The sequence below is a fragment of the Delphinus delphis genome, chromosome 8 (assembly GCF_949987515.2).
Source record: "Delphinus delphis chromosome 8, mDelDel1.2, whole genome shotgun sequence".
NCBI lineage: Eukaryota > Metazoa > Chordata > Mammalia > Artiodactyla > Delphinidae > Delphinus > Delphinus delphis.
In genome coordinates this window covers 11,384,223-11,408,688 of record NC_082690.1, presented here as the reverse complement: position 1 = coordinate 11,408,688, position 24,466 = coordinate 11,384,223, and the positions used below count along the sequence as shown (strand labels likewise).

Sequence of the window (24,466 nt, the reverse complement as noted above, 5' to 3'; positions counted from 1 at the left end):
ATGTGTGTGTGTCTGTGTTTCTTAGTATAGTGGCTAGTACTATATGAAGATAATTTTATATCATTATTATAATCATTGTTAATGATTTTATATCATTATTAATCATTATTAATGATTTTATATCATTATTAATCATTATCAATCAGTAGTATTGTTGTTCTAGGAGTGTATGGTAGACTGAATCCCAGTGACAATTTCTTGTGTAACTTTTCCCTTTTGGGGCCTTGGCACTTCTAGGAAGACACACATTGGGGGACAGCGTTGCTTTATTTCCTTAATGTTAGCCAACCTGGTAAGGGAGTGGGGTCCCTCCCTTCACTAGGTCTTCCTTGCTGGGAGCCCCTCACCAACTTGCTTGATGTCATTCAGGTGAGAACACTCTGGCTCTTGGATTCCTTTGTATTTGGGTAGGGAAGGAAAGAAGGGAGACAGTATGTTTCATTCTAGACTATTAAATGTATTTTTCATTCTCTGGGCATATATCCAGTGATTGTGAGTTCAGGAATTGATGTGGGCTGGGGAGGCAGGTAGAAGCCATAGTATGTGTAGCAGACACACACCGTGGAGCAAAACCAGAGCAAGCAGTGTTTAGAGACACTTTATTGACATGAACAGGGAGTTTACTGAAAAACACCACATACAGGCATTAGGTTGTTGAGAGCTTGAGTGGTCAGGAACAACATTTCTAAAGTTCAGAAAAAGATTGGCTGTGGAAAATCAAGAAAAAGCCACACGAAGGTGACAACACGGTGACGAGTTCCATGGCTGTACGAATTTGCTGATTGTGTTTGGTGCCTCACAAACCTACAAGCGCTCGTCCTTCAGTGCCTCCCTCCCTGTCACTCTGCCCAAAAAAGAGGAATACCAGCTTTGAGGCTTCGCTGGCCTACGATAGGGGTTGAGTCTGAGCTACAGCTCAGACTCGCTTCAAATGTGCATCTACTGGGTCCTACTACAGCCTCAAGTAAGGGGAGGGGTGCCAAACATGGGTCATCTGCCATGGTAGAGTTTTAGAGACTAGGAAAGGCTTGGATGATGATATTTTTAAAACCTAAGGGCGCAGGGCACACTCGGTCTAGACTGGTGCCCGACGCAGAGAGGGTGCCGAAATGCAGAATGAATGGGTGATCGGAGTAATGACACCAAGTACTACACAGATACATTTGCCGTGACTGGGAGGACTCACTGGGTTGGGGGCTTTTCATGTACAAAGGGATGGGAGAGGAAGGTGTTTTTTGTTTTAGTTTTCCATTTCCGCTTGGGAAGGAGAGCCAAGGTATATTCTGAAATGGGTCTAGCTCCTTGCTGCTGCTTCCTGCCAAGATGCAGTAACACGGCCTTTTCTCTCTGATTTATGTCAGGTGGGTTCACAGATTCTGAGATGGGTATGTTTTCCTTTTTGATCCCGTAGTTCTGGGGGGAAAAAAGGAGCTACTGTCTCTTCTCTTAACCATTCATAGCTCTATACATATTTTCAGCACATTCCTGCTCTGAAAAATTCCTTTCCTACTAACATTTCTAGTTTGGCATCTAAGGAGAAACCAGAAACTCAAGAGAGTCAGAAATCCGGGCGTGTGGGTGTTTGGGGGTGGTGACTCTAAAGGACAGTGCTTTTAGATGGACTGAAAATAAAGGCTGGTGTTGGGACAGGTGCTGACCGTCAAGGTATTTCCACACGAGAGTTGGGGCTGCGATGCAAGGCTGAGCTGACGGCAAAGGTCCGTTGGGCGAGGTGCTCACAGGGCCAGCAGAGTTGAGCAATGAAGGTCATGGCTGTTAAGCCCAAGGGAGGGAAAACCAGACCCAGCCGAGCTGGCCTTGAGGGAATTGTATTATTAAGCATCAGTCAGGGGGAATTATCCAGCACCAAGACAACAGGTGGGGTTCCTAGAGTGATGATAGCCCTTGAGAACGTTTCTAAGCCCTTTAATAGAACAGCATACCAGATAGAGCTTCCAGAGCAGTGCACGTTTATCTGGGTCCTTTGTAGGAATATGCGGGGGAACAGGGAGGGAGTGAGGATTTGAAGTAGGCTGGTGATCACAGTACCTTGTGGATTTATAGTCATGATCAAGTCTCCCAGGAAGGAGTTTAATTGCAATTCAGGAGAAATAATGAGGTACAAACCAACGAGAAAGGGGAAACGAACATGAGATTAAGACTCTGAAAGCACAGTTTTAGCATGGACCAAGAAGCAGAGTGGTAGAGGAGCAGTGGAGTGGGGTTAGGGGTGAGCGAAGATGTTTAACATCTCAGGACAAGCAAGAGAGGCAAAGATTAGATGGAAGTAAAAAAAAAAAGAAAAATGAGAGGAAAGGAAGCAGCTATGGTCTCAGTGGAAAGAGAGCTGGGCGAGGGCTCAGAAGACCTGAATTCCAGCTCTCTGTTTACCCACTATATGAACTTAGGATTTGGTAAAGCTTCTTAACCTCAGACAGCATGTTTCTTCATTTGTTAACATATTAGCAATATCCACCTCACAGAGCTAGTTGTGGAGAAGAAATAAGATAATTAAAATGCTTGGTAAATCATATAGCTTAATAAAGAAAGCATTAAAGATGAGAAGAGTTGAGAAGTTAGGAGGAGGAAAAGACTAGAGAAGATTACTTGTAAAGGATAAGAATAAAAGAGAGGTACCATTCAGCTTCATTAAAAATCACCCAGGAGATATCTGAGTTGGGCTTTTAAAAAGGAAAAGAAAACGTGCATTCTAGATCACAAGTTAGATGCGTGGTCTACTGACGCAAGAGGGAAGTGGAGGGGTAGAAAGGAGTTTCTGTGGCAGGCTTGTCATCCGCCATCCATGTGACTGGGAAAACCTCACAGTAATCCAGGCCCGTTTTCCTCACAGGAAAGTAAGGAAAATCTATATTCTGTCTCCTATTTCAGAGAGATTGTGTGGGAAATTACCAAAGAGAAAGGCCTTGAATTTATTGAAAGTATTTTCTTCGATAAGATCAGACTCTCAAATATGTAAACAAGGACTAATTCAAGTGCTTTCCCAGGGATGGCAGAGATGAACTGAGTTTGTCAGGTGAGGCCCAAAGCCAAGAGAGTGGGATCTTTCCCCGTAGATGCCCCTGGATCTGAGGGACATCTTGTTCATCAAATCCCAGTCACTTTCATCTTCTCACATCCCATCAAGCATCCTTCCCCCTCTCATCACAAGGTGCAGAAGGACATGGCACTTACACCAGTTACTCAAAGTGAAACATGAGATATCGACTAAAATGTTTCCAGTGTTCATCTGCTCTCCTAACATCTAGGGGAAAACAAAAAACAAAAAAAACCTTGGACATTATGAATTCACAGGTGAAATATTTGGAAGCCACCTAGCCTGTCCCTCCTCTGTCACATCACTCATTTGCCATCATCTATCTCAGGCTAAAAACATGTGTCTTAGTTAAATGCCATTTCCGGATGCGTTCCCCTTCTGGAAGACGTCTCAGATTCACAAACCTTTTCACTAAAGAAATTCTTCAAATCTACCTCCCATCCTTCTCTCTGCCTTTTTGGCCAATTTCTAATGGCCTGAATCAGAGCTAACCTCATCCAGGCAATCCACCGAGTTCTGTGCCAAACTCAATTTCAAAGTCTTTTCAAGGACAAAATTATCCCATCTCGGGAAGTGTAAACTGGACCGCGCCTTAGGCTTCTATCTGCCCCAGTTTATCCTTTGAAGTCTCTTATCAGTGGAGTCCTGTCTTGAGTCTCCGTTGCCTCCCGTATGAGTAATAATACTGACCCACAGAAATTTTGAGAGGAAGAACTTAGGAATCGCAGTCCCAGTGCCCACAGGAAAACAATGCCACCCCGCCATCTCCGGCGGTGCGTTCACCTGGCAAGGCACACACGTTGCCCCAGGAAGATCATGAACATGTTGTATGACTTCCCAAGTCCCCTGCTCTCGGCTTCTTGAAGTACTGACACTAACCCAGGCCTTTGAGACCTCTTGGGATCTAGCCCTGGAGCACCATAGTCCAGAGAACATTTTAGTCCATGCTTAATGACCTTTCTATCACTGGAGGGCCTAGAAGCGCATGCTTTGCTCTGATGCTCCAGCCAAGTGGACCAGGAACTTAGAAAAACTGACTTCAAGGAATCCCACTTCATGACACTCTTTTGCTTTAACCCAGACTAATCACTCCAGCTTCCTTCCGTTAAGCCCTCCATTCACTTGCGGCAATGGAGAATCAGCGGCTCCAGCACGTGTTCAAAGCCGGGTGGAGCACAGGGTGGGGGGGTCCAGTTGGCATGGGAGCTGCTTGCTTGACAGCAAGGGCAGGCTGAGGTTTGAGTCGTGTAGAAATGTTGGCTCCTTGGTTCTCGCAAAGTCTTGTGTGTGGAGGTCTGATGGAGTTAGCAAGTCAGAGGTGACAGTTCAGAGGTGAGTGGATGTATGATGAATGAACTGAAGGATGGACATGTGAAGGGAAGTGATGTGGCCCCTGGGGCACCCTCCTGACGCTGTTGACATCACTGAACATGGGGTAGCCAGCGCTTCAGTGTTCAGGCCACCTACCAGTGATAAAACAGCTCACTGAGAATTGCCAGCCCAGTCCAGCCCAGCCAAAGGCTCTCTGACCTCATCCACGATCCTTACATAGGAGGGAGAATGGGGAATTATTTTTTGTCACTGTGGGTAAGGAGTTCAAGTTGCCCCAACACTCAGGCCAAAGCAACTCACCTTCTGAAGGACTTGAACCTCGCACAGAGCTCTGACTACTTGGGCATCAACTTAAAGAAGTACCCTGAGGGTGGGGATTCTGGGTAGGGTAGAAATCTAAGGGACCAAATCTAAAGTCATTTTGGTTTGTGGGTGTCAAGGTCACTTGTACAACCTGCCTCCTTATCTACCTGCCCCTCCCTTCCCTGTACATCACCTCCGGTTGCCCCCTCCTATTCCTCCACTGGTACCGCAGAGTTCTCTTTGTTCTCCGATGGGATCGCCAGGTAGTCAGACCTGTTGGAGGAGAGACGGGGGAAGAAAATCAGTGCATTTGTACCCAGAGGTGCCAACACAGGAAAAGGGAAGGAGCAAGGGCCCCAGGAACAAGGATGTCTCTGGAACACCTCTGCTCTTCTTTCTCACCATGTTACCCAAGAGAAAATGAGAATGGCCCTTTCAGCAGACTAGAATAATAAATACTTTTGTTTTTTCCTTCCACCAGCAACGTATGAGTCTTCTCATTTATCCACATTGTTCTCAGGACTTAGTACTGTTAGATTAAATCAGCCAAACTGATGGATGGGAAATTACATTTTATAGATCTTTTTAATTTTCCTTTCCCTGATTACTGGTGAAGTTGAGCATCTTTTCATAAGTTTATAAGCAATTTGGGTTTGTACTTCTGCAATATGACTTCATTTGCTTTACCAGTTTTCCTTCTGAGACATTTGTCTTTTTCTTTGATGATTCCATGTCTTGAAAATATCTTTCTTTTTCCTCTTATAATTTATTTATTTTATTTTTGGCTGTGTCGGGTCTTCGTTGCTGCGCGTGGGCTTTCTCTAGTTGCAGCGAGCGGGGGCTACTCTTCGTTGCAGTGCGCGGGCTTCTCATTGTGGTGGCTTCTCTTGTTGGTGGAGCATGGGATCTAGGTGCACAGGCTTCAGTAGTTGCGGCATGTGGTCTCAGTAGTTGTGGTTCGTGGGCTCTAGAGCGCAGGCTCAGTAGTTGTGGCACATGGGCTCAGTTGCTCCGCGGCAGGTGGGATCTTCCAGGACCAGGGCTCGAACCCATGTCCCCTGCATTGGCAGGCGGATTCTTAACCACTGCACCACCAGGGAAGTCCAGTATCATAAAATCTTTACTCTAATAGCTGTATAAGAAATCTTTATATCTGACAGGAAAACTCCTACCAGCCACCTCCCCCAAACTTATTGTTCTTTGAAACAGGCAAACTATGGCCCATGAGCTAATAAAGGCTGTTACTTGTTTAAAGGGTTGCACACAAACAAAACGAAAGAACAATAGGGGACAGAGACCCTCTGTAGCCTGAAAAGCCTAAAATATTTACTATCTGACCATCCTCTGGCTTAGACTAGTTTTAGCCTCTGGGCTTCTGTATGACTTTTAAGATCCGCTTATCAAGTTCCTTGAACAATCCATTGGGTATTTTGATGGGAATTTTACTGAATTTGCAGATTAATTTGGAAGAGAATCGCTATGTTTGTAACAGTGAGGTTTTAGTCTTCAGTTATTTAACTCAAATCTTTCAGTAAAATTTTGTGATTTTCTCCTTAAATATCTTACACGTTTTTATCAGATTTATTCCCAGGTGCTGGAGAGTGTTTGTTGCTATTGTAATTGAATTTTTTAAAATGTTTTAAATATTGAGATGTTTCTCTAAATTGTTGTGGCTGGAATATAGATGCTTTTATATTTATATTTATAAATATTTTGATTTGTATCAACAATCTTATGAAACCTTACTAGTTCTAATAGTTTGTCTATAGATTCCTTTGGATTTTCTATATAGGTAATCGTATTGGCTGTGAATAATAATTTAGTTTCTTTCTTTACAATTCATACTCTTTTTTTTTTGTATTTACTTAGTGCGCCACCTAGGATCTCCAGTATAGAATAGAAGCAGGTATCCTTGACATATTTCTAATATTATAGGCAGTTCTTCTAAAGTTGCCACATAGATATTTGCTGTAGGTTATACTAGTTGCTGCCATTAATCAGTTTAAAGATGGTTGGTGTTTAGGTTTAGACTTATATGTATTTATCTTGCTCAGGACACATTGTGCTACCTGAATCTGAAGTCATACCTTTCCTTAGCCACTGTATCTCTGAATATTGTCTCTCCTCCATTTTCTCTCTTCTATGCTAATCGATCTTCTCAATTTTTGTCTTCCTATTTCTTTGTGATATTCCACCTTTTTATATCTCTGTGCTTCATTCTGTGAAACTTCCTTATGTTTATCTTCTGGTCACCAGTATCCAATCTCTGGTGAACCAATCCATTGAGTTTTGAATGTTATTGACTGTATTTTTCATTTCCAGGTTTTTCTTTACTCCTGTTCAAATCTGCCTGTTCTTTTTTCTTAATAACTTATTGTATTCTTGTGTTTTGGTTCCTACTCTTGTTTTAACTCTTTTAAGCAAATTTCTTTTCTATATTCTACCAGGTCCTTCTTGTGTCTGAAGCTCCCGGGGTTTAATCCTGCCATCTGTTACTTCTCTTGCTCATGCTGGATTATTTCCTGCTGTGTCTTTTAGTTTTGGATGAGACTGTGGAATCAGATTCAGCAATGCTTTATCTGGGGAGCACTGTTAAGCCTCAGCTAAAAGTGGGTCCCTTCAGAAAATAGTTTTTCATTTGCGTCTACATGGTTATCACTGTCTGGGGACTAATTTTTTTTTTATTGACTTTCTCAGCTTAGAGGTTCCTGGATCACGTGGGTAGCATAAATTTAAATCCCAAACATTGTGAGAGCAGGCTTGTGGTTACCGGTTCTCAAGAATCTTTTATGTTTCTACTTGGAGTCAAGCCAGGTAGATAGGTTTCCTTGGCTTTTCTCTGGGCTGGTGGACTGATGATTATTTACTGATCTATCTTTTGCACGAGCTGTAGCCCTCTGAGGATCCTGGTTCTGCTGGTGACCTCAGTTCCAACTCTGTTTCTTGTGCAAGGCCAGCTGTGGGTACTTCCTGTCCAAGTGTGGGTACTTCCTGTCCAAGTGTGGGCACTTCCTGTCCAAGTGTGGGCACTTCCTATGCTCAAGCACTGAAATCTGATCACCCAGGTCACCAGGAATGACAACCTCCCCAGCATATCCTTTCTTTCCTTCTATCTGGTCAGTTATAATTTTTTACTTTCCTGAGATCATAGATATCATGAAAAATGATACTTTATCAAGCATTTCTAGGTGATAATAGCCTAGGGTTTTTAGCTTATCACCTCCACTGTGTAAATCTGTGAGGGTTATTTTCTATCTTTCCTCTCCCCAAATAACAAGCCAACATGGCCCCTTAGACTCTCAGACCCCATCATCTGTTACCTGTGCTCGAGTGACTAGGGCCTTGGTGAAAATGGCCAAGGTACAGTCCGGACGTTGGAGCAGAAGAGCCCATCTCTGGGTTTTCAATCACGGCCAAGCTCCAGGGGGAAGAACATGTTTGGAGCTCCTTAGCTAATAGACGGCAGAGCCCAGGTGGCCTGATGAGCTCTGTGGTTTACAGCAAACAGCTGAATGTGTCGGGAAGAGCAAGGACACCAGACAGGCTTCGGTTCAAATCCCAGCCTCTCCTCTCATTATCTGTGTGGCCCCAGCAAGCCACTTAAGCTCTTTGAACTGCTTCAGCATCTATAAAATGGTCATAATAATGCTAATGTCATGGGATCGTGGTGGCAGCGGATGGGCTTTACATAGTGGTTAAGAGTGCAGGGCACGAGGTAGCAGGCACGAAGTCAAACTTGGCTTTGCCTCTTATAATGGTCTTGGGCAAACTTTCCCAGGCTCAGCTTTCGCATCTGTAAAATGGGTATATTCGTGCTGCCTACCTCAAACGTTGTTGTGAGGAAAGTGGAGGACTGTGTAAATTGCTCACCACCTCACCCATGAGAGCAGGCGCTCGGAAGGGGCGAGCTATCATCATTTTGGCATCTTTGGACTTACGCATTTTCTTGGGCTGCCTCTTCGGCCTTTGAGACCTTCCTGTAGCAATATATCATCTCAATGAGCAGCCACAGAGTGAGGAAGACCAGGAGGATGTACATCATGATTTCTGAGACCACAGAGGTGAAGTCTTCTCCAGCTGCAAGGGGGAGAGTGAGGCTCACAATATGCATGTCCCACAAGCCCAGAGCTGTCCCTGAGGTCTGAGATACACGAGGCCTATTTCTAGGTATGTCTTAAATAAGCACTGGGTCTAAAGGAACGCAAGAGGGTACCAATGAGATTTAACATCCCCTAATTCTCCTGCCTGTCCGCTTGCTCACTGACTTTCTTCAGATGCTCTGGAGGGAGGCATGAGGGAGAATGATGGATGGAGGAAGAAGTTATAGAGCTGGAAGGAATCCTGGAGCTGAGATACGTGCAGCCGGGTCTCAGTTTTCCTACTTCCCGGTGTGTGAACAGTCATTTCCCTGATTTGAGACTCAGCTTCTTAATTTGTAAAGTGAGGGTAATAATTCATACCACACATTACCTGATGTATTAAGGATACCTTGGGACATGTAAAAGTCTGCACAGGTGTGACGCACATGTCTCAGTTGAGCCGGCTCTGTCCTCTGAGCTTAGGGTGGCGGAGTGTGGTACCCCCGGGAAGAGGGCGTCGGAAAACATGGACAGGGCCACGTGGACAGTGCCGTCAGCCCACCCAGTGACCTGAGCATGTCTGGATGAGAAGCAAGGACGTTCCCAGCTCATCTTCCCTCCAAGTCATTCCAAACCCAAACAGAAATGAGGGTTGGAGAATTCCACATATGAACCAGGCTGTCCTCAGAGTTCTACTTCCGGAGCACAGATCTGATCCTGCCATATACCTACTGAAAACCTTCCAGTATTCCACACCACCCTCAGCATAGAGACCTGACTCTCTTAACAGGGCACAGGAGGCCACTCGCCGTGCAGCCTTCCTCACCTCATTTCCATTCGGTTGGCCAGCAAAACCTCTCTACTCACACACGCTGTGGTCTTTTGGAATCTGTGGACGTTTCTTCTTTCTCTTCCCTCTTCCTAGATCGTATCTCACACCCCAGTGCTACCTCTGTCCCAACATCGCCTCCTGCTTTTCAATCTCCCAACCATTTTTCTAGACTCCACTGAAGTCACCTCCTCTGTGAAGCCTTCCTCAACTTCTTGTGCAGTTATTATTCACCTTCTTCTCCAGGCACTTTTCCATCCATCTATTATAACACTTCCCAGATTGTACTGTGATGTATTTATCTCTCTTCTCTACTGACTGTATGCTTACTAAGAACATATTTATTTCTGAATTATCAGCCTGTTGCCTAATCCTAGAATACTTGAAGTATTCAATAAGTATTTGTGGAATGAATGAATATAAATAAATATTGACCTTCCTTGTTTCCTAACCAACAAAAATGACAAATAAAACATGATAGGGAATCCCCTGGCGGCCCAGTGGTTAGGACTCGGCACTTCCACAGATGGGGCCCAGGTTAAATCCCAGGTTGGGGAACTAAGATCCCACAAGTCGTGTGGTGCAGACAAAAATAAATAAATAAATAACTGAAACATAATACATGGCAAATGTCCCGACATATATTCCTTCCTAGTGGCAAGGAAGGCTGCAGCCACAACTCCCTTTGCTACCTCTCAGCAGCAAATTAGATTCATGGTTATTCATAGGGCATAAGTCATCCTCAAGGCCTTGCTCATTAAAAGCACAATATAGGCACAGCCATGACCTTCACCTCAGAGAAGCAGTCCAAGGGCTCCAGGATCACCCAGGTTTCCTAACTGGAGCTGGAGGTCACAGATGCAGCTTGAGGCATAGGAGAATGCCAGACACATCAAATGTCTTTTCACGGGCTGACAACGGTCTGGTTTGCGATGTGCTCAACTTCAAGCACCCTATTTCTTTCTCTTTTTTTTTTTGTGGTATGCAGGCCTCTCACTGTTGTGACCTCTCCCGTTGCGGAGCACAGGCTCCGGATGTGCAGGCTCAGCGGCCATGGCTCAAGGGCCCAGCCGCTCCGCGGCATGTGGGATCTTCCTGGACTGGGGCACGAACGCGTGTCCCCTGCATCGGCAGGCGGACTCTCAACCACTGCGCCACCAGGGAAGCCCCCCTATCTCTTTTTAAATGCAGTAGCCAGAAGTAGTACCACAGGAAGCTGTCCTCAGTAGCCTTATTTACCTCTAGGTGAAGAGAACTCAGATTTCTGTCTTAGAGCCAGGAGGTGAGAGCCTATGCCAGGATCAGTCCAGCTTGAGCAAAGAGAAGCAGGGAGATTCTCTGGGACCACAGGGATGGAGCAGACGTGGGGAATGTGTCATGGTGGAGCATGCAGCAGTATGAGAGCAGTGAATATCTGGGGGTGGGGATGCAGAGGGCTGCCAAAGGGGTCACGGGGTCGGGGGAAGAGAGAAAAAGAAAAAGTGGCAGGGAGTGGGTGGTGGTGGAGGGAAAAGATGCAGTGGAAACACAGGTAATAGAGGCAAAGATCTGGACCGCAGTCCTGCTTCTGGTGCTAACGTGCTTCATGTCTGGGCAAGCCCTCCTCTTCCAGAGCTCTGTCTCCCAGCCATAACATGAGGGCGTCAGAGCTGCACCCTCCCACCACCTGGGGAGTCATTTCAACTGACTTTCGCCAGACCGCACCCCAACCTGCTGCACTCACACCGCAGCAGTGGTATGGGGCCTTCTGCACTGAAGGAAAGCCCCCTGGGTGATTCCGATGCCAGCTCTTTGTTCAGACCCCTGGACTGAAAGACAGCCAAGCTTCCTTCCAGCCCTAACGTCCCGAGAGGCTCTGTGGCTCTGATGACAAACTTGTTTTCCCTCTGTTCTTACCCAAGTCTGGCTCTGGTGCCCGGCAGGCAGGCAGACTGGCTCCGCTTTGCCATGCTTTCCACTGGCTGCGCAAAGGTCTCTGGAGGCAAAAGCCTTTGAGAGCACAAGGTGGAGAGAGAGGCAACTTCCTAGGGCCTGGCTGTCACCAGCCGACAGTCCCGAGGGTGAACAGCAGAGGGCGCCAGGCTCCCTTCCCCCGGGGGCACAGGTGTGTAAACAGAAGAGGATAATGGAACTTCTGAACAAAAAAATACCTTAGAGAGCTCCCAGTCCAACCCCCTCGATTCACACAAGAGGAGACGGGCTCAAGGAGGGGGAGAGGCTCATCAGGTCTGAGCCAAGTGGCCTGAGAGTCCCTGTGCAGCATCTGGATTGACCTACCTTCCGTTTTAGTCTTGTCTAAATCATGACATCACTCGCTCTGCTGTGCACTCTCGTTTGCTTCATGAATTTAATCACCATAACACGATAAAAAAATAAATACACCTGTGGCCTTAAAGTCGGGAATCCTGGCATCCTTTTCTAGGAAGAGCCTGGCTTTAATTTGACCTCTCCTTTCTTTCCTGCCCCCACACCTTTTGCCTGTTCACTGACCTGCATCTTGGGGCAGCCATAATGCTGAGAACGTGCTGGAAATAGATCGTCTAGGAAGGGCTAAGTAAAATGGAGTCATCATTTAGCCTGGGTGAGAAAACACAAAGGGAGATGCGTATATCGCTCCTCTGCCACATGAAGGAACATTTGCAAGGGGTGAGAAGCCACAGTGCTCTGAACAGTGAGTCCATGGAAAGCAGAACAAGACCAGTTCTACGTTCACCCTCAAGATTCTGGATTCGATCGCAACAGAAACTTTTGAGTTAGGTTGATGAAAGAACTTCCCAGCCTAACAAGGAACCAGCTGTGGGAAATCGGGACAATTTAAAGATTGGAGAGCAAACCGCGTTTCCCCTTCTCATAGCTGAAAGTGAGGTTATATAAGGAGAGACGCCACGGATGGGGAGGGGATTTCTTGTATGACTACTGTGGAGGGAGACAGAAGACAGAGGCTGTCAGACTTTGGTTTGTAGCAGTTGTTCTCAAAGCAACAGCACTTCCTGGAAACTTTTTTTGTCATGCTCCATCTACGGAATCAGAAAGCCTGGGTTTAAGAAGTCCTGCAGGGGGCTTCCCTGGTGGCGCGGTGGTTGAGATTCCACCTACCGATGCAGGGGACACGGGTTCGTGCCCCGGTCCGGGAAGATCCCACATGCCACGGAGCGGCTGGGCCCATGAGCCATGGCCGCTGAGCCTGCGCGTCCGGAGCCTGTGCTCCGCAACGGGAGAGTCCACAATGGTGAGAGGCCCGCATAACGCAAAAAAAAAAGTCCTGCAGGGGAATCTGAGGCTGGCTGAAGTTTGAGCACCGCTAGTTCAGAGGTTTGTATGAGTCACAGACAAGAGGGTAGATGACCTCTAGAGAACCTCAGGAGATTTCTCTGAGCCCACTGAGTCCGAGATTCAGTGCAGGCCAGAGTAGGTGTAACTGTCTTGGCAGTTTTAGGCTTCAGGGAGGTTGTCCTCTTTCTCTAAAGGTGAGAGTCCAGGGACCGGGTCAAGATTACTGCACTATCATCTCCAAGCCTTTCTGCTTTGAGGAAAGACACAGAGAGGCAAGCTTTCGGGCGGCTTGCAGAAAGCTGGTCGCCCCAGGAGGACAAGCCAGTGGTGACATTTTTAGATATCACTACTCCAGATACATGGGGTTTTGCATTCTGCAAGGGGCTCATTTATGTGGAAACCCGCTGTCCTCCCTCCCCCGAGAGCAGGGCACCCAAGGGAACCTGTGCCCTAGCCTTACCCTCCTCGGTGACACGGAGGGGGATCAGCCGGGTGGTCTTCACGAAGGGGCGATGTGCCTCAAACTCAAACTCCCGGGACACGTTGCAGGTGTAGAGGCCGGAGTCGTTCAGGGTGACATTGAGCACAGTGATGGACACGTCCTGCAAGTCTTTGCTCCCGTTCCACTGCAGGCGTCCCTGGAAGGGGCTCTCCACCTCCTGGTGGCCGTTCCGATACTCATAGATCTGCAGGTAGAGAAGCAGAGGGTGTAGGAGAGAAGACAGGGTAGAGGTGGGGACAGGGCGGAGAAAAGGACCAGAATGGTGCTCGGACGTGGGGACGGGGACAGTGTTACCAGGAGCTCCCAAATGTGGGAGTGGGATGGGCGTCTCAGAGGAGGGCAGGGAAGAGAGCAAAGACAGGGAAAGACGGGCAAAGGCACCCAGGTGTCAGGGCACGTGGACACGGCAGGAAGAGGTGGGCAGGGAAAAGGGCTGGAAAGAAAGAGGACAGAGGAAGGTGAGTGAAGTGTACAGGAGATCAGGAGAGGGAAATTGAGAGAAAGGAAGGATTGGAAGGAGGCAGAGAGAACAAGAGAGAAAGGTGTGTCATGGGGGCAGCCGGGGAGAGACTAAAGCAGAGAGGCAGCTTCATGCGTCATGAAGACGTCTGAGAGCTCTGGCCTCCAAAAGTGTCTCTCGGAGCTGGTCCTCTTGGAGGGGATGTGAGCAGTCGGGGCCAGGCCGCAGGAAGGGGACCCAGGCTGCTTAAGTGGCCCACTTGAGCAGAGAGCTGCCAGCCAATGTGTACACATCAGCTCTTCCACTCTGGGCGAAATTAGATCTGAAATGTGGTCTCTACATTTCTCTTCTCAAACACTTCCACCTTCTGACATACCTTTTTTTTGTTTCCTTCTACAGCTGTGCAGTCCATCTAGTTTCCGCTTGCCACGTGTGGCTACTTACATTAAAATTTAACTTACTAGGAATGAAATAAAATGTAACATTCAGTTTCTCAGTTGCACTAGCCACAGTTCAAGTGTTCAGTGCCACCTGTGGCTGGTGGCTACTGAATTGGACAGCACGAATATGGAACATGTTCATTGTCACAAAAATTTCTATTAGTGTTGTTCTGTATTTCCAGCACAATTTTTTAAGTTTCTTTTCCTCCATCTGAGCCACCTTCTCCTCACTTTGGGCAGGCCTGGAAGCAGAGCAGGTGGCTGGCATATGAACAGACCTGAGGCTCGTGGGGTCCTCTGCATCTGGTCAAGACGTCCAGGCTCCTGTAACCTACGCACTAACCTCGGTTGCGGTCAGCCCTGAGCCAGGCGCTAGGAAGCCTACTGTCCCAGGCCTGGCACCTGAGTGCAGCAAAGCCACATCAGAATGGCACATCCAGCCTAGAGTGAGAAATGAGTCCAGCTTTAGGAGAGCTAGACAGAAGGGCAAGCAAAACTCAATTTCATCCTAATGTTGTGTCTCCATTAGACACACTGGGGAAAAACTTGCCCCCAGGAAGATGAGGCAGTGCAGTAATAAGCTCTTTGTATCTGCTGTCAGACGACCTGGTTCAAATCTAAGCTGTCTCACTAACTTAATTTCTTTGACTCTTAGTTGCCCCATTTGTGTGTGTGTGTGTATTCTCTATCAAACACTTATACAGTACTTCTTGTATTCCAGAACTATTCTCAACGCATTAAAAATTATAGCACGTGAGTCCTGGTAACAGCTCTGTGAGGTAGCTATGGCTTATATCCCCATTTTAGAGATGAGGAAACTGAGGCACAGAGAGAGAGGTTAAGCAGTTTGTCCAAGGACACAGAGTTAAAATAAGTTGTGGAGTCAAGAATCAATCCCCGTGGGCTTCCCTGGTGGTGCAGTGGTTGGGGGTCCGCCTGCCGATGCAGGGGACATGGGTTCGTGCCGCGGTCCGGGAGGATCCCGCAAGCCGTGGAGCGGCTGGGCCCGTGAGCCATGGCCACTGGGCCTGCGCTTCCGGAGCCTGTGCTCCACAACGGGAGAGGCCACAGCAGGGAGAGGCCCGTGTACCGCAAAAAAAAAAGAATCAATCCCAGGCAGCCTGGCTCCAAAGACAGTGACAATGTGAATAATGGTCATCCCCAAGTTGGTGTTCAAAGTATATAACAACCATTTTGGCACTGGCACCAACCAGTCAGAACTGACATTGGCCATGGCTGATCCCTTAGTTCCCACATCGTGGGAGGTCTGGAGGTTCCTAGTGGGAAGGATGGTGATGAAGCCACTTGGGAAATTTGGCACAAGTAACCACTATAGGACTATTTAAATATGTTACCCACTGATGTGTGTGTACCAGTTGCACATCAGTCTTGGTCACGCCTGACATTCTTGTTTCACTGAGATTGTGAGACTGAAATGAGGTAACCTATGCTATCTCATTTAATGACCCTTGGAGTTATTTCAATGTTTCTGTGAATTTAATCCATCCAGCAGGATGGTGCAGAGATTCGATGAAAACACCTGCACAGTGCCTAGTGGGGTGACTGGCACACAGTAGGCTCTAAATACTATTCATGCCTTTCTCCTCCTTACCCCGCCTGTAACCGGGAGTGCCCAGAGCTGGCCTGGAGCCCTCCCTTTCCCAGAGGCTGGGCTAAACTAAGGCTGTCAGTAATCTGCAGAGGAGCTGTCAGTGCTTTGGAGAGAAAGAGCCAGTGTTTGTCAGATCGTCATTCCCCAGGCTGTCGGGAGCCAGGCACACAATGGCAGAGGCCAGCGGAAACAAAGGGCAGAGTCAGCAGTCAGACATACAAGGAAATCTTTACCGCCCTCGGGCCTGTAGAACCATTCCACCACCGTGGTGGCCTCAACGTCCTCCCTCTTCATGCAGGAGATGCAGCGCAGCTTCATGGGATTGCCCTGAACCGCCTCCGTCTCCGAGGGTACTTCCACACACACAGGGGAGCAGACGCCAGCTGGGGAGAGCCCGGACGCCAGGGAAGGGACAGGAGGTGTTAGGGGAGAGGCAGTGGAGAACAAGGAGGGAGGGAGGAGAGACAGAGAAGGCAGAATCATGAGACAAACTGGAAAACAGCATGCACGTGTACGTATCTCCCCAGGTACACCCTCTCACCACGGGCAGGGATGAGCCAGCGTTGACTGCAAGCCTCCCCGGAAGCAGCAGGGATGCGGTACAGCTCGTACCTCAGCTCTGCCCTCAAGGACTTAGAGTCAAGGTGGGAAACAGGGCACCCATGCATCCATCCATCAACCACCCATGCACCCCTTCATTCCACCAACACCCACAGAAATCTACTCTATGCCAGGCCTGACGCTGAGATACAAAGATGAATAAAACACGCTTCACGCCCTAAAGACATTTATAGTCTAGCAGGGAACACATACTCCTGTCATAAAACCAGACCATGATGAGTGACATACTAGAGGAGAGGCAGTTACTCCTGGCTGGGCTGGGAAGAGAGGAAGAGAACGATGGTGAGACTTAAGGCCAGAAAGGTAGATCGGACCCATGTTGTGAAGACCTCTGTATGCCCTTCACAATAGGAGGGGTCACATGTTTTAAAGCCTTAGAGAGATGTAATCATATCTGTGTTTTATGGCAAATGTAGGTGATTCTGGTGCATGGTGGAGGACGGAGCAGCAAGGAAGAGAATGGTGAGCTGACCCTGGGGCTGGGGCGATGATGCTTCACCCAAGGAGGAGAGAGAGACACACAGTTAAAAATGAAGAAGGGGAAAAAAATTAAAAAAATAAAAAAGTAAAATAAAATAAAAACAAAATTAAAAAAAGTAAAAAACAAAAAAAGGGGGAGTCAGATTGGGGGGGCACCTTGGAGGCCACCCGCAGGCCTGGACTTATAGTTCCTGCCCTCTAGAAGCTCATGGCCCATTAAAGAGGGTAAGTACAGCAGACTGAAAATTCAGAATGAATCAAAAGCGGGACGTGGCTGCCAAGAAAGCAAGTGCAAACGTGGGCTGTGTTATCAGATGTACACGGCAGGACAAAGGAGGAGCAGTTCCCCGGTGCGGTTCAGAGCAAATCTGGACCACTATGATCAATTCAGGGTGTCACATCGTACGAAAGGAAGTTTTCGACGAGTGCATGTACAGAGGAAAGCAAGATGGAGAAGGGTCTGGGGGCAAAGTCTGGTAAGAACGAAGCGGGGACCGGGAGGGCTTAGCTTGAACACCGACGCACCTGTCTTCAAATATTTGAAGGTTGGCCTGTGGAAGAGAAAATAGATTCTTTCCAACTGCAAAAGTCACATGAAAGTAAAGCTAACTCAATTAAAAAAATTTTTTTTTTCTGGTGCTGGAGCTGTTAACGAATTCGAAAGACTCTTTGGTAAGAGAGTTTGCCTGTTATACAGAAGATTCAAAAGTGAGATGAATCGCCAACGATTCTTATATCAGAACTTCTAACCCCTTCTGAGGCTACCTTCTCATTAACAATAAAAACAGAACCCCTAAAAAATGAAATAATACACATAGTAATTTAAAAACTAGTCCACAGTGAACGGTCAGTCTGTTCCTCTACTGGCAGACAGTTCTTTCTAAAAGCAGAGAAAAGCTTTATTTAGAACTTAAAATGAGACTGACCGACTCACTAGGAGTCAAAAAATGAAATATTTGACTCAGAAAGCAACAAATTTAATTTTTAGACATAGAGTTTAAAAACTAGAGGCACTATGATAAAATTTAACATATCAAGGTAAAATAAATTTCATTGGCTTTAAACTCTCAACAAGCAGGGGGTGGTTTTATCAGGCAGCCTGCAAGAGGCTCTCCTGCTTCTGCATAATGGGTCATCACTTTAATCGGGGGAGGGTCCATATCTAGAGAGAACTGATCAGAAACATTTTCAGAATATGAAGAGTTTGAAAACTTGAGTATTGACCTGGTTTAAAAAAAATAAAGCATGGTCTGTGCAAAAGTTTGGGAGCGGATGGAGGTGTAGGGTGTGCATTGAGAACCCCATGTAGCAGGGAGCCTCGGGGCACATTCATATTTAATGAGACGTGGTAAAGATGAGTTAGTGCAGTGATGATGACTTCAGAGAAGAATACGAAAATGTACCAAGGAATGTACAGTTACGCTTATAGAGGCAGAAGAAAGACGGTATTGGGCAGCTGAAGGCTTGGGTTTGATAGACTTTTTTTGGCCACACTGCACAGCTTGCAGGATCTTAGTTCCCCACACAGAGATAGAACCCAGGTCCCTACAGTGAAAGCACAGAGTCCTAACTACTGGACCGCCAGAGAATTCCCAGTTTGGTAGACTGTCTAACCTCTCTGAGACTCAGTCTATGCATCAACAAAATGCTGAAAATAATATTTATCTAATAGATGTGTCATGCAAATTCTATGGGATGATTTCTACGAATGTGCTTTGTACATTCGTTAATGTTATTTTCCTTCATTTATTTCTTCACTCTTTCAACATATATCGAGTGCTTATTGTGCGCCAGGCACTGCTCTAGGCACTGAGAACACAACAGGGGACAAAACAGAAACCATCCCTGCTCTCATGGAGCCCACATTCCAGTGGAAGGAGAGAGAAAATAAGCAACATTAAACTGCAATAAGTGCAATTATAAGAAAAAAATAAAACAGAATAGAGGAGTTAGAGTGTGCATAGAATCATCAGAGACTCACTGAGAAGGTGAGGTCGAGCAGGTGTTGAAGGAAAGAAAGGAGGGAGCAAGCTGTATGAATATCTGTGTGAAGGTGTGCAGAGGAGATAGCAACTCGAGAGCCCTAGGGTGGGAGTGTGTTGGCAAAAGCAAAAAGCACAATAAAGTACAGGGCACAAAGTGAGAGTAGGAGGAGATGAGGCAGGAGAAATAAGTCAGAGCCGGATCACGGCTGCTCTTCCAGCCCACAGTTAGATCTTTGGCTTTTGCTTTGAGTGACATGGGAGCATTGGAGGCTGCTGAGTGGAAGAATGACATGATTTATACAAAATTACCTGATCTGACTGCTATGTTGGGAATAAACTGAAGAGGTGAGGAAGGATAAGGCTGGAAGCAAAGAGAACAGTTAAGAGGCTGGTACAGTGATCAGACTGAGAGGTGGTTCAATGACTTTGCTTGGATGAAGGGAACAGTAGAGCTGCTGGGGCTTGAAAGTGTATAGTTTGCTGGACTAACATCCTTGAATAGGTGAGAGGTGATAGCCTCTAGTGAACAAGTAGATGAGTTGGTCTTAAGTATAAACACGGTTAGTTCATTTAGAGTTAAAGGAGGGAAGGCAGAATACACGCAGTCAGGATGGTGAGTAGGGCACAGCAGCCTCTCTTTGTTCTGAGTTGCCCCTGAGTAATCCAAGGTATCATCAGACAGCAAGCCCCACTGATCGCCTTCTCCTTGCCAAAGTCCGGTATGAAGTCCTAAGAAAGAACTCAGCTCATGAGGTCAATTTAATTCATGAGGTCCTGGAAGGAACATTGCAAAATGGCCACAGAATCCTCTCATCCTTGTTTGCCTTCCTTTGCGATATGACTCGCTGCTCCTTCCACCAAAAGGTAAAGTATATTTCTTCACCCTGTAAGTCTCCAGTACACTATTGCCTCTCTTTCCAAGAAATCCTCTAGATATCCAAGAAAAGATTGTACATATGGTCGACATTCAACCCACATTGCTGACTGTGAATAATAAACTCCTGGAATAATCTTGGCCAAATCATTTGACCCATGGTCTCCTCTTCAATGTCTATAGTAATAATGAGGAAACCAGAGAAGGAAGAAAATATTAATTATGATTATATTTAACTAAGGAATAGCATCAATCTATTATCAGGTGGATAGTAATGTGTATGTAACCAACTCCTCTAATAACCCCAAATCTTTTTCTTCTTTGGTTATTGCTATATTGCTCCTCTTAACTTTGCTCTGCAATGCTAAGAAAATAAAGGCTTTGATTAGAATGTAAATACTTTCCAAAGGGGGGTGATAAATGCTGTTATTTGTAGATATTAACACCCTGAAATGACTTGGTCTATCAGATTAGCCAGTCACTTAGCAGAGCCTTGAAAGAATGGGATGTAAAATGGGTTACTGGGGGAAGAGAGGAAAACACTCCCCAACACAACCAACACCTGGGAGAGGAAAATCAGAGAAGACACTAGGAGGTAAAAATGAGTAAGGCCCTAGGAAAGGCAATGGCATGGGAGAGGAGTGGAAGGGTGGCTCCAAAGAGGGATGAGAGGACAGACGCCAACCTGGCAATCCTGTATAGCAGCACACATGTCCATAAGAGGAGCTAGAACAAGCCCTGGAAGACTGAAATCAAGAGGTAAGAGTTCTCTAGCAAGTCCTTTCCCCTCCACTGCACTCATTTTCTCATCTCTAAATTGGAAATAATACTGCTTTCCCTGACTACCACCATAGGATTGCTATGGGGACCAAAAGAAGAAATAGATTGAAAATTGCTTTGTAAACTGTAAAGCACAAGGCAAGTGTAGATTCTATTATTATTATTATTATATACTTTATTGAAGGAAATAAGGGAATTTTGTTCAATTCATGCAGAAAATAAAAGAATGGAAAAAATTCCATTCATATTGGGAAGGGTGAACACATCAAAGTTAAGTGCTTTCCAATGCTGGAATTACATGCAAACATCACATTACCCTACCATTCAGTTGTGCAGCTAAAAGGGACGTTAGGTATCACCCGCCCCAATTTCCAAACTTATGTATTTCCAAATATACGTATATGAGGAACAAAATACTCTAAGGTTATTACACAGCAAGCTAGTGGCAGAGCTGAGACTCCAATCCAGGCTTTGTAAGTCCTAGTCAAAAGGTCCTTGGCCTATAGAGTGCTCTCCCCCTCCACTAGAATTCAGGCATATATGCTAAAACTTAAATTAGGGTTTGGGAAGAAAGGCTCTTTAGAATCTCTCCCCAACCTTCTCTACAACTTCATCTCTCATTGCTTTACTCATGCTCTTTCTTATACAGCCCAACTAACCTCTCCTAAGCCCCCTAGTCTTAGCCTCCCCCTGAGGAAATCACAGCCTTAAGTCTTCAAGGCAGGTGAGATCATTGGCGACCTATTATGTCTGCTTCATCTTCAGGTCTGGTTGACCCTACTGGGGATGGGTGGCGGTGAGTCTGCCCTTGGGACTGGCATTACTCTCCCTCTTTGTCCTTCCCAGCCTGTCTCATCAGGCATTTTGTTCAACAGGAAGCTTGGCTCTGCTTCTGGTCACATGCAAAATCCAGATAATGCTGGCAGCCAGAGTTAGTCCTGGAGGCTTAATAAAGTGATACTAAGGTAAAGAGGCTGTTCCCATCAGCATATCTGCCACTGCACCAGCAGAATGAGTTCCCTGCCAACCACAGAGCATAATCCTATACCCAGTTTCAGTAAGGCAGGTGGGCATGCTCACATCTAATTATACTGGTTATTGATTTTTAACATGGAGGAATGTAGCTAAGATCATGTAAAGCAATTATCAGCTGGAGAGCACCTATATTTGACCTGAGGATCTAAGTTGCCAAGACTGAGATGCCCATAACTACACAACAACCACACACACACACACACACACACACACACACACACCCACCTACTACATCCTCATCAATCCATGCAGATGCCCATGCTAACATGCTCTGACATACACTAGCATACACATTCAGACCCTGAGGCATACATCAACACAGTAAAGCATTCTCTCAATCACACATTCAGACATTATCATGTAGACTCATTAACTCCCACTACACACATGCAGACCCCACTCCAAGCCCATCTCTAACACCACTCTGCTCAGGCTTACTGTTTCAAGTATAGGATTCCCTTATTTGGAGGGAGAAGGTCACCTCACTCCTTCACAGCAGACAAACAAGAACCTATTTATCTTTAAAGGCAAAAAAACTCAGCCCCCCAAACACCAACGCACCTTAATTCCACATGTTCATGAAAAAGAAGAAAGATGCAATTCCCAGGTGCCTATTTATCTAATATATCGCTGCAAATGGCTGAAGCCTGTTTTACTTATTGAAATTAAACAGATGGATCAACAACTAGTTTCATTCTCAAAATGCACGCATCCAGATTTTTTTAAAATATAAAAATTAATTCAAAGACCTCATTGAGAAATGAAATGTAACGGTAACCGAGATTTTTTAATAATGAATGTGACTGCATGCTCTTTCAGCTACGGGAAAGGGAAAAAAATACTTTGAAATTAACAGGAAACGGGAGGAAGGGTGGAAAAACCACCAAGGGAAGTTCAGGAATAAAGCAGCACGGGAGTGGGGAGGCCTTTTTCCAATCTCAGAATCCCAGCTCTCATGGAACCCCTCTGGATCCCGTATCTGGCAGACATGCACAGGGGGAAGTCAGCCAGGGCTCCTCGTTTTCACCAACGACATCAATAAGTGTTATTACTGTTAGCATTATTACTGTCATCTGCATCTCGCATGGCAGGGTGCTGGTACTTACCCCACAAAATGAGCAGGAGGGAAGCCAGGGGAAACAATCTGTTGAAGCCAGGCATCTTTTTCAGCGGGTGGCTTCCGGGGCTAAACAGAGAGATTCCCTGGGTCAACAAATGCTCCCTCTCAGTACTTTCGAGGAAACCCTCTGGGACGAACTGCTCCAAGGGAGCGACTTTCTGACTGAAATAAGGGCCAAGTGCCGTTTACTGGGGAGGCTCTGCGGGCTTCTTGAGCCGGGCGGGGGTTTCAGCTCCAAGCCACTCTGGCGGACTGCCCCAATTCGAGGGAGTGGATCGGCAGCGTGGCGCGCCCTCCCCGGAGCCCGTTGCTGGGATCCGGATCAGCACCACGGACAGAGCCTTCCCCGCCCACCCGGAACTTCCAATTCCAGTCGCTCAGCTGTTTCCCCTGTTTGCACCTCGGGGAAAGCTCTTCTCCGAAGTGAGCGGCAGGCAGGCTCTAGGCGGCTGAGCTGCCGGAGGGGTCCCTGTTGATCCATCTCTCACCTCCCTACTGAGAGTTACGCTCCGACCAGGATCCACCCAGACCCGGGAGCGCCGGCTTCGTCCGCCCTGATCGCCTTCTCCAGCTGGGCCTGCCCTCACACCCGAAACCACCGGGGCTGCCGTCTGAGCTACAGAACTCGTTCCACCTCAGCCCAGTCCACACCCGCCGAGCCTCCCCGGGGAGGTCCGGAGGGGGGCCAGGAAGGAGGCGGAAGCTTCTGTGCGGCCTGCGATCGAGAGGTGGGGTGGGTGGGCCCCGTCCCCGAGCTCGCCTGCAGATCGTGCAGGGGCCCAGACCCTGCGTGGCGCGTGACCAGCCGCCCTTCTCCAGGCGCCCCGACCGTGTGTGCTCCGTCAGCCTTGACATGCGCAGGCGGCTCTCCACCGCCACCACCACCACTTACCCCCGCCCCCCCGCGCCAGTGCAATACTCCCCACCCCCAAACAGGCGTGCCCCTCTCAGGGCCGAGCGCGGCTGCCGAGCGCAGGGGCGGAGCTCGGAGCGGCGCAAAGACCTCAGCCCCCGCGATTTCTCTGCTCGCCGGCTGACTCCAGGTCTGCCTTTCGCATCTCCACACCTCTCCCCAGCACCGGCACGCCTCCTCTCACCAATTCACCGCCCCCACGCCCCCGCCCAAGCAACCCCGCTTTGGCTCCTGCACAGACATGCGAGCTTCCAGCTCCGGGAAGAGGAGGGCCAAATCTCTTTCAATGATGTCATCTTTAATGTACATGCTACATGGCTCCTGGCTTCTCTCCCCCGACCCCATCCCCTCCTGGTATATCCTTTGTCTAGCCTTGATTAATTGGTACCGGGCACCCTGAACGCAGCAAAATAATCCCTGCTTAGAAGTGGGGTAAGAGGGAGGCGCACCTGTTCCCGTGTTCACCTCCTCACTGGCTGAGGAGGTGATCCAAACGTCTGTGCAACAGTGGTGTTGGAGGTGGAGCAACTCCCTCTCGCTCTGCTCACTTTTTTGTTGTTGTTGTTAAGTTTAAAAGCAGATAGACTGTGGTTTAGCTTCTTCCAACTATTAGCCTCACCCTAGTCCTAGCAGCTGTTTCACTGCCCCTCCCCATCCCTGGAAGGGAAACCTGAACGTTTAAATTTAGTTATAAACTCAAATTGACATAATAGATTAGGAATGCCTGGAACCGAGTGAAAGATTAATACAAGAACCTCTCCCCCCTTCTCATT

General features: G+C 47.2%; 1 protein-coding gene across 1 annotated transcript; it reads right to left on the bottom strand.

Moving 5' to 3' along the window:
• Positions 1–582: 582 nt before the first annotated feature.
• SCN3B (sodium voltage-gated channel beta subunit 3) lies at positions 583–23,466 on the bottom strand. The gene is made up of 7 exons (XM_060017760.1): positions 23,269–23,466; positions 22,767–22,846; positions 16,105–16,268; positions 13,332–13,557; positions 8,629–8,767; positions 4,884–4,963; positions 583–4,518 (listed from the first exon to the last, which is right to left on the bottom strand). The coding sequence occupies exons 2-6, from the start codon at positions 22,819–22,821 to the stop codon at positions 4,900–4,902; spliced, it is 648 nt and encodes a 215-aa protein (XP_059873743.1). The 5' UTR covers positions 22,822–22,846; positions 23,269–23,466; the 3' UTR covers positions 583–4,518; positions 4,884–4,899.
• Positions 23,467–24,466: the final 1,000 nt, after the last annotated feature.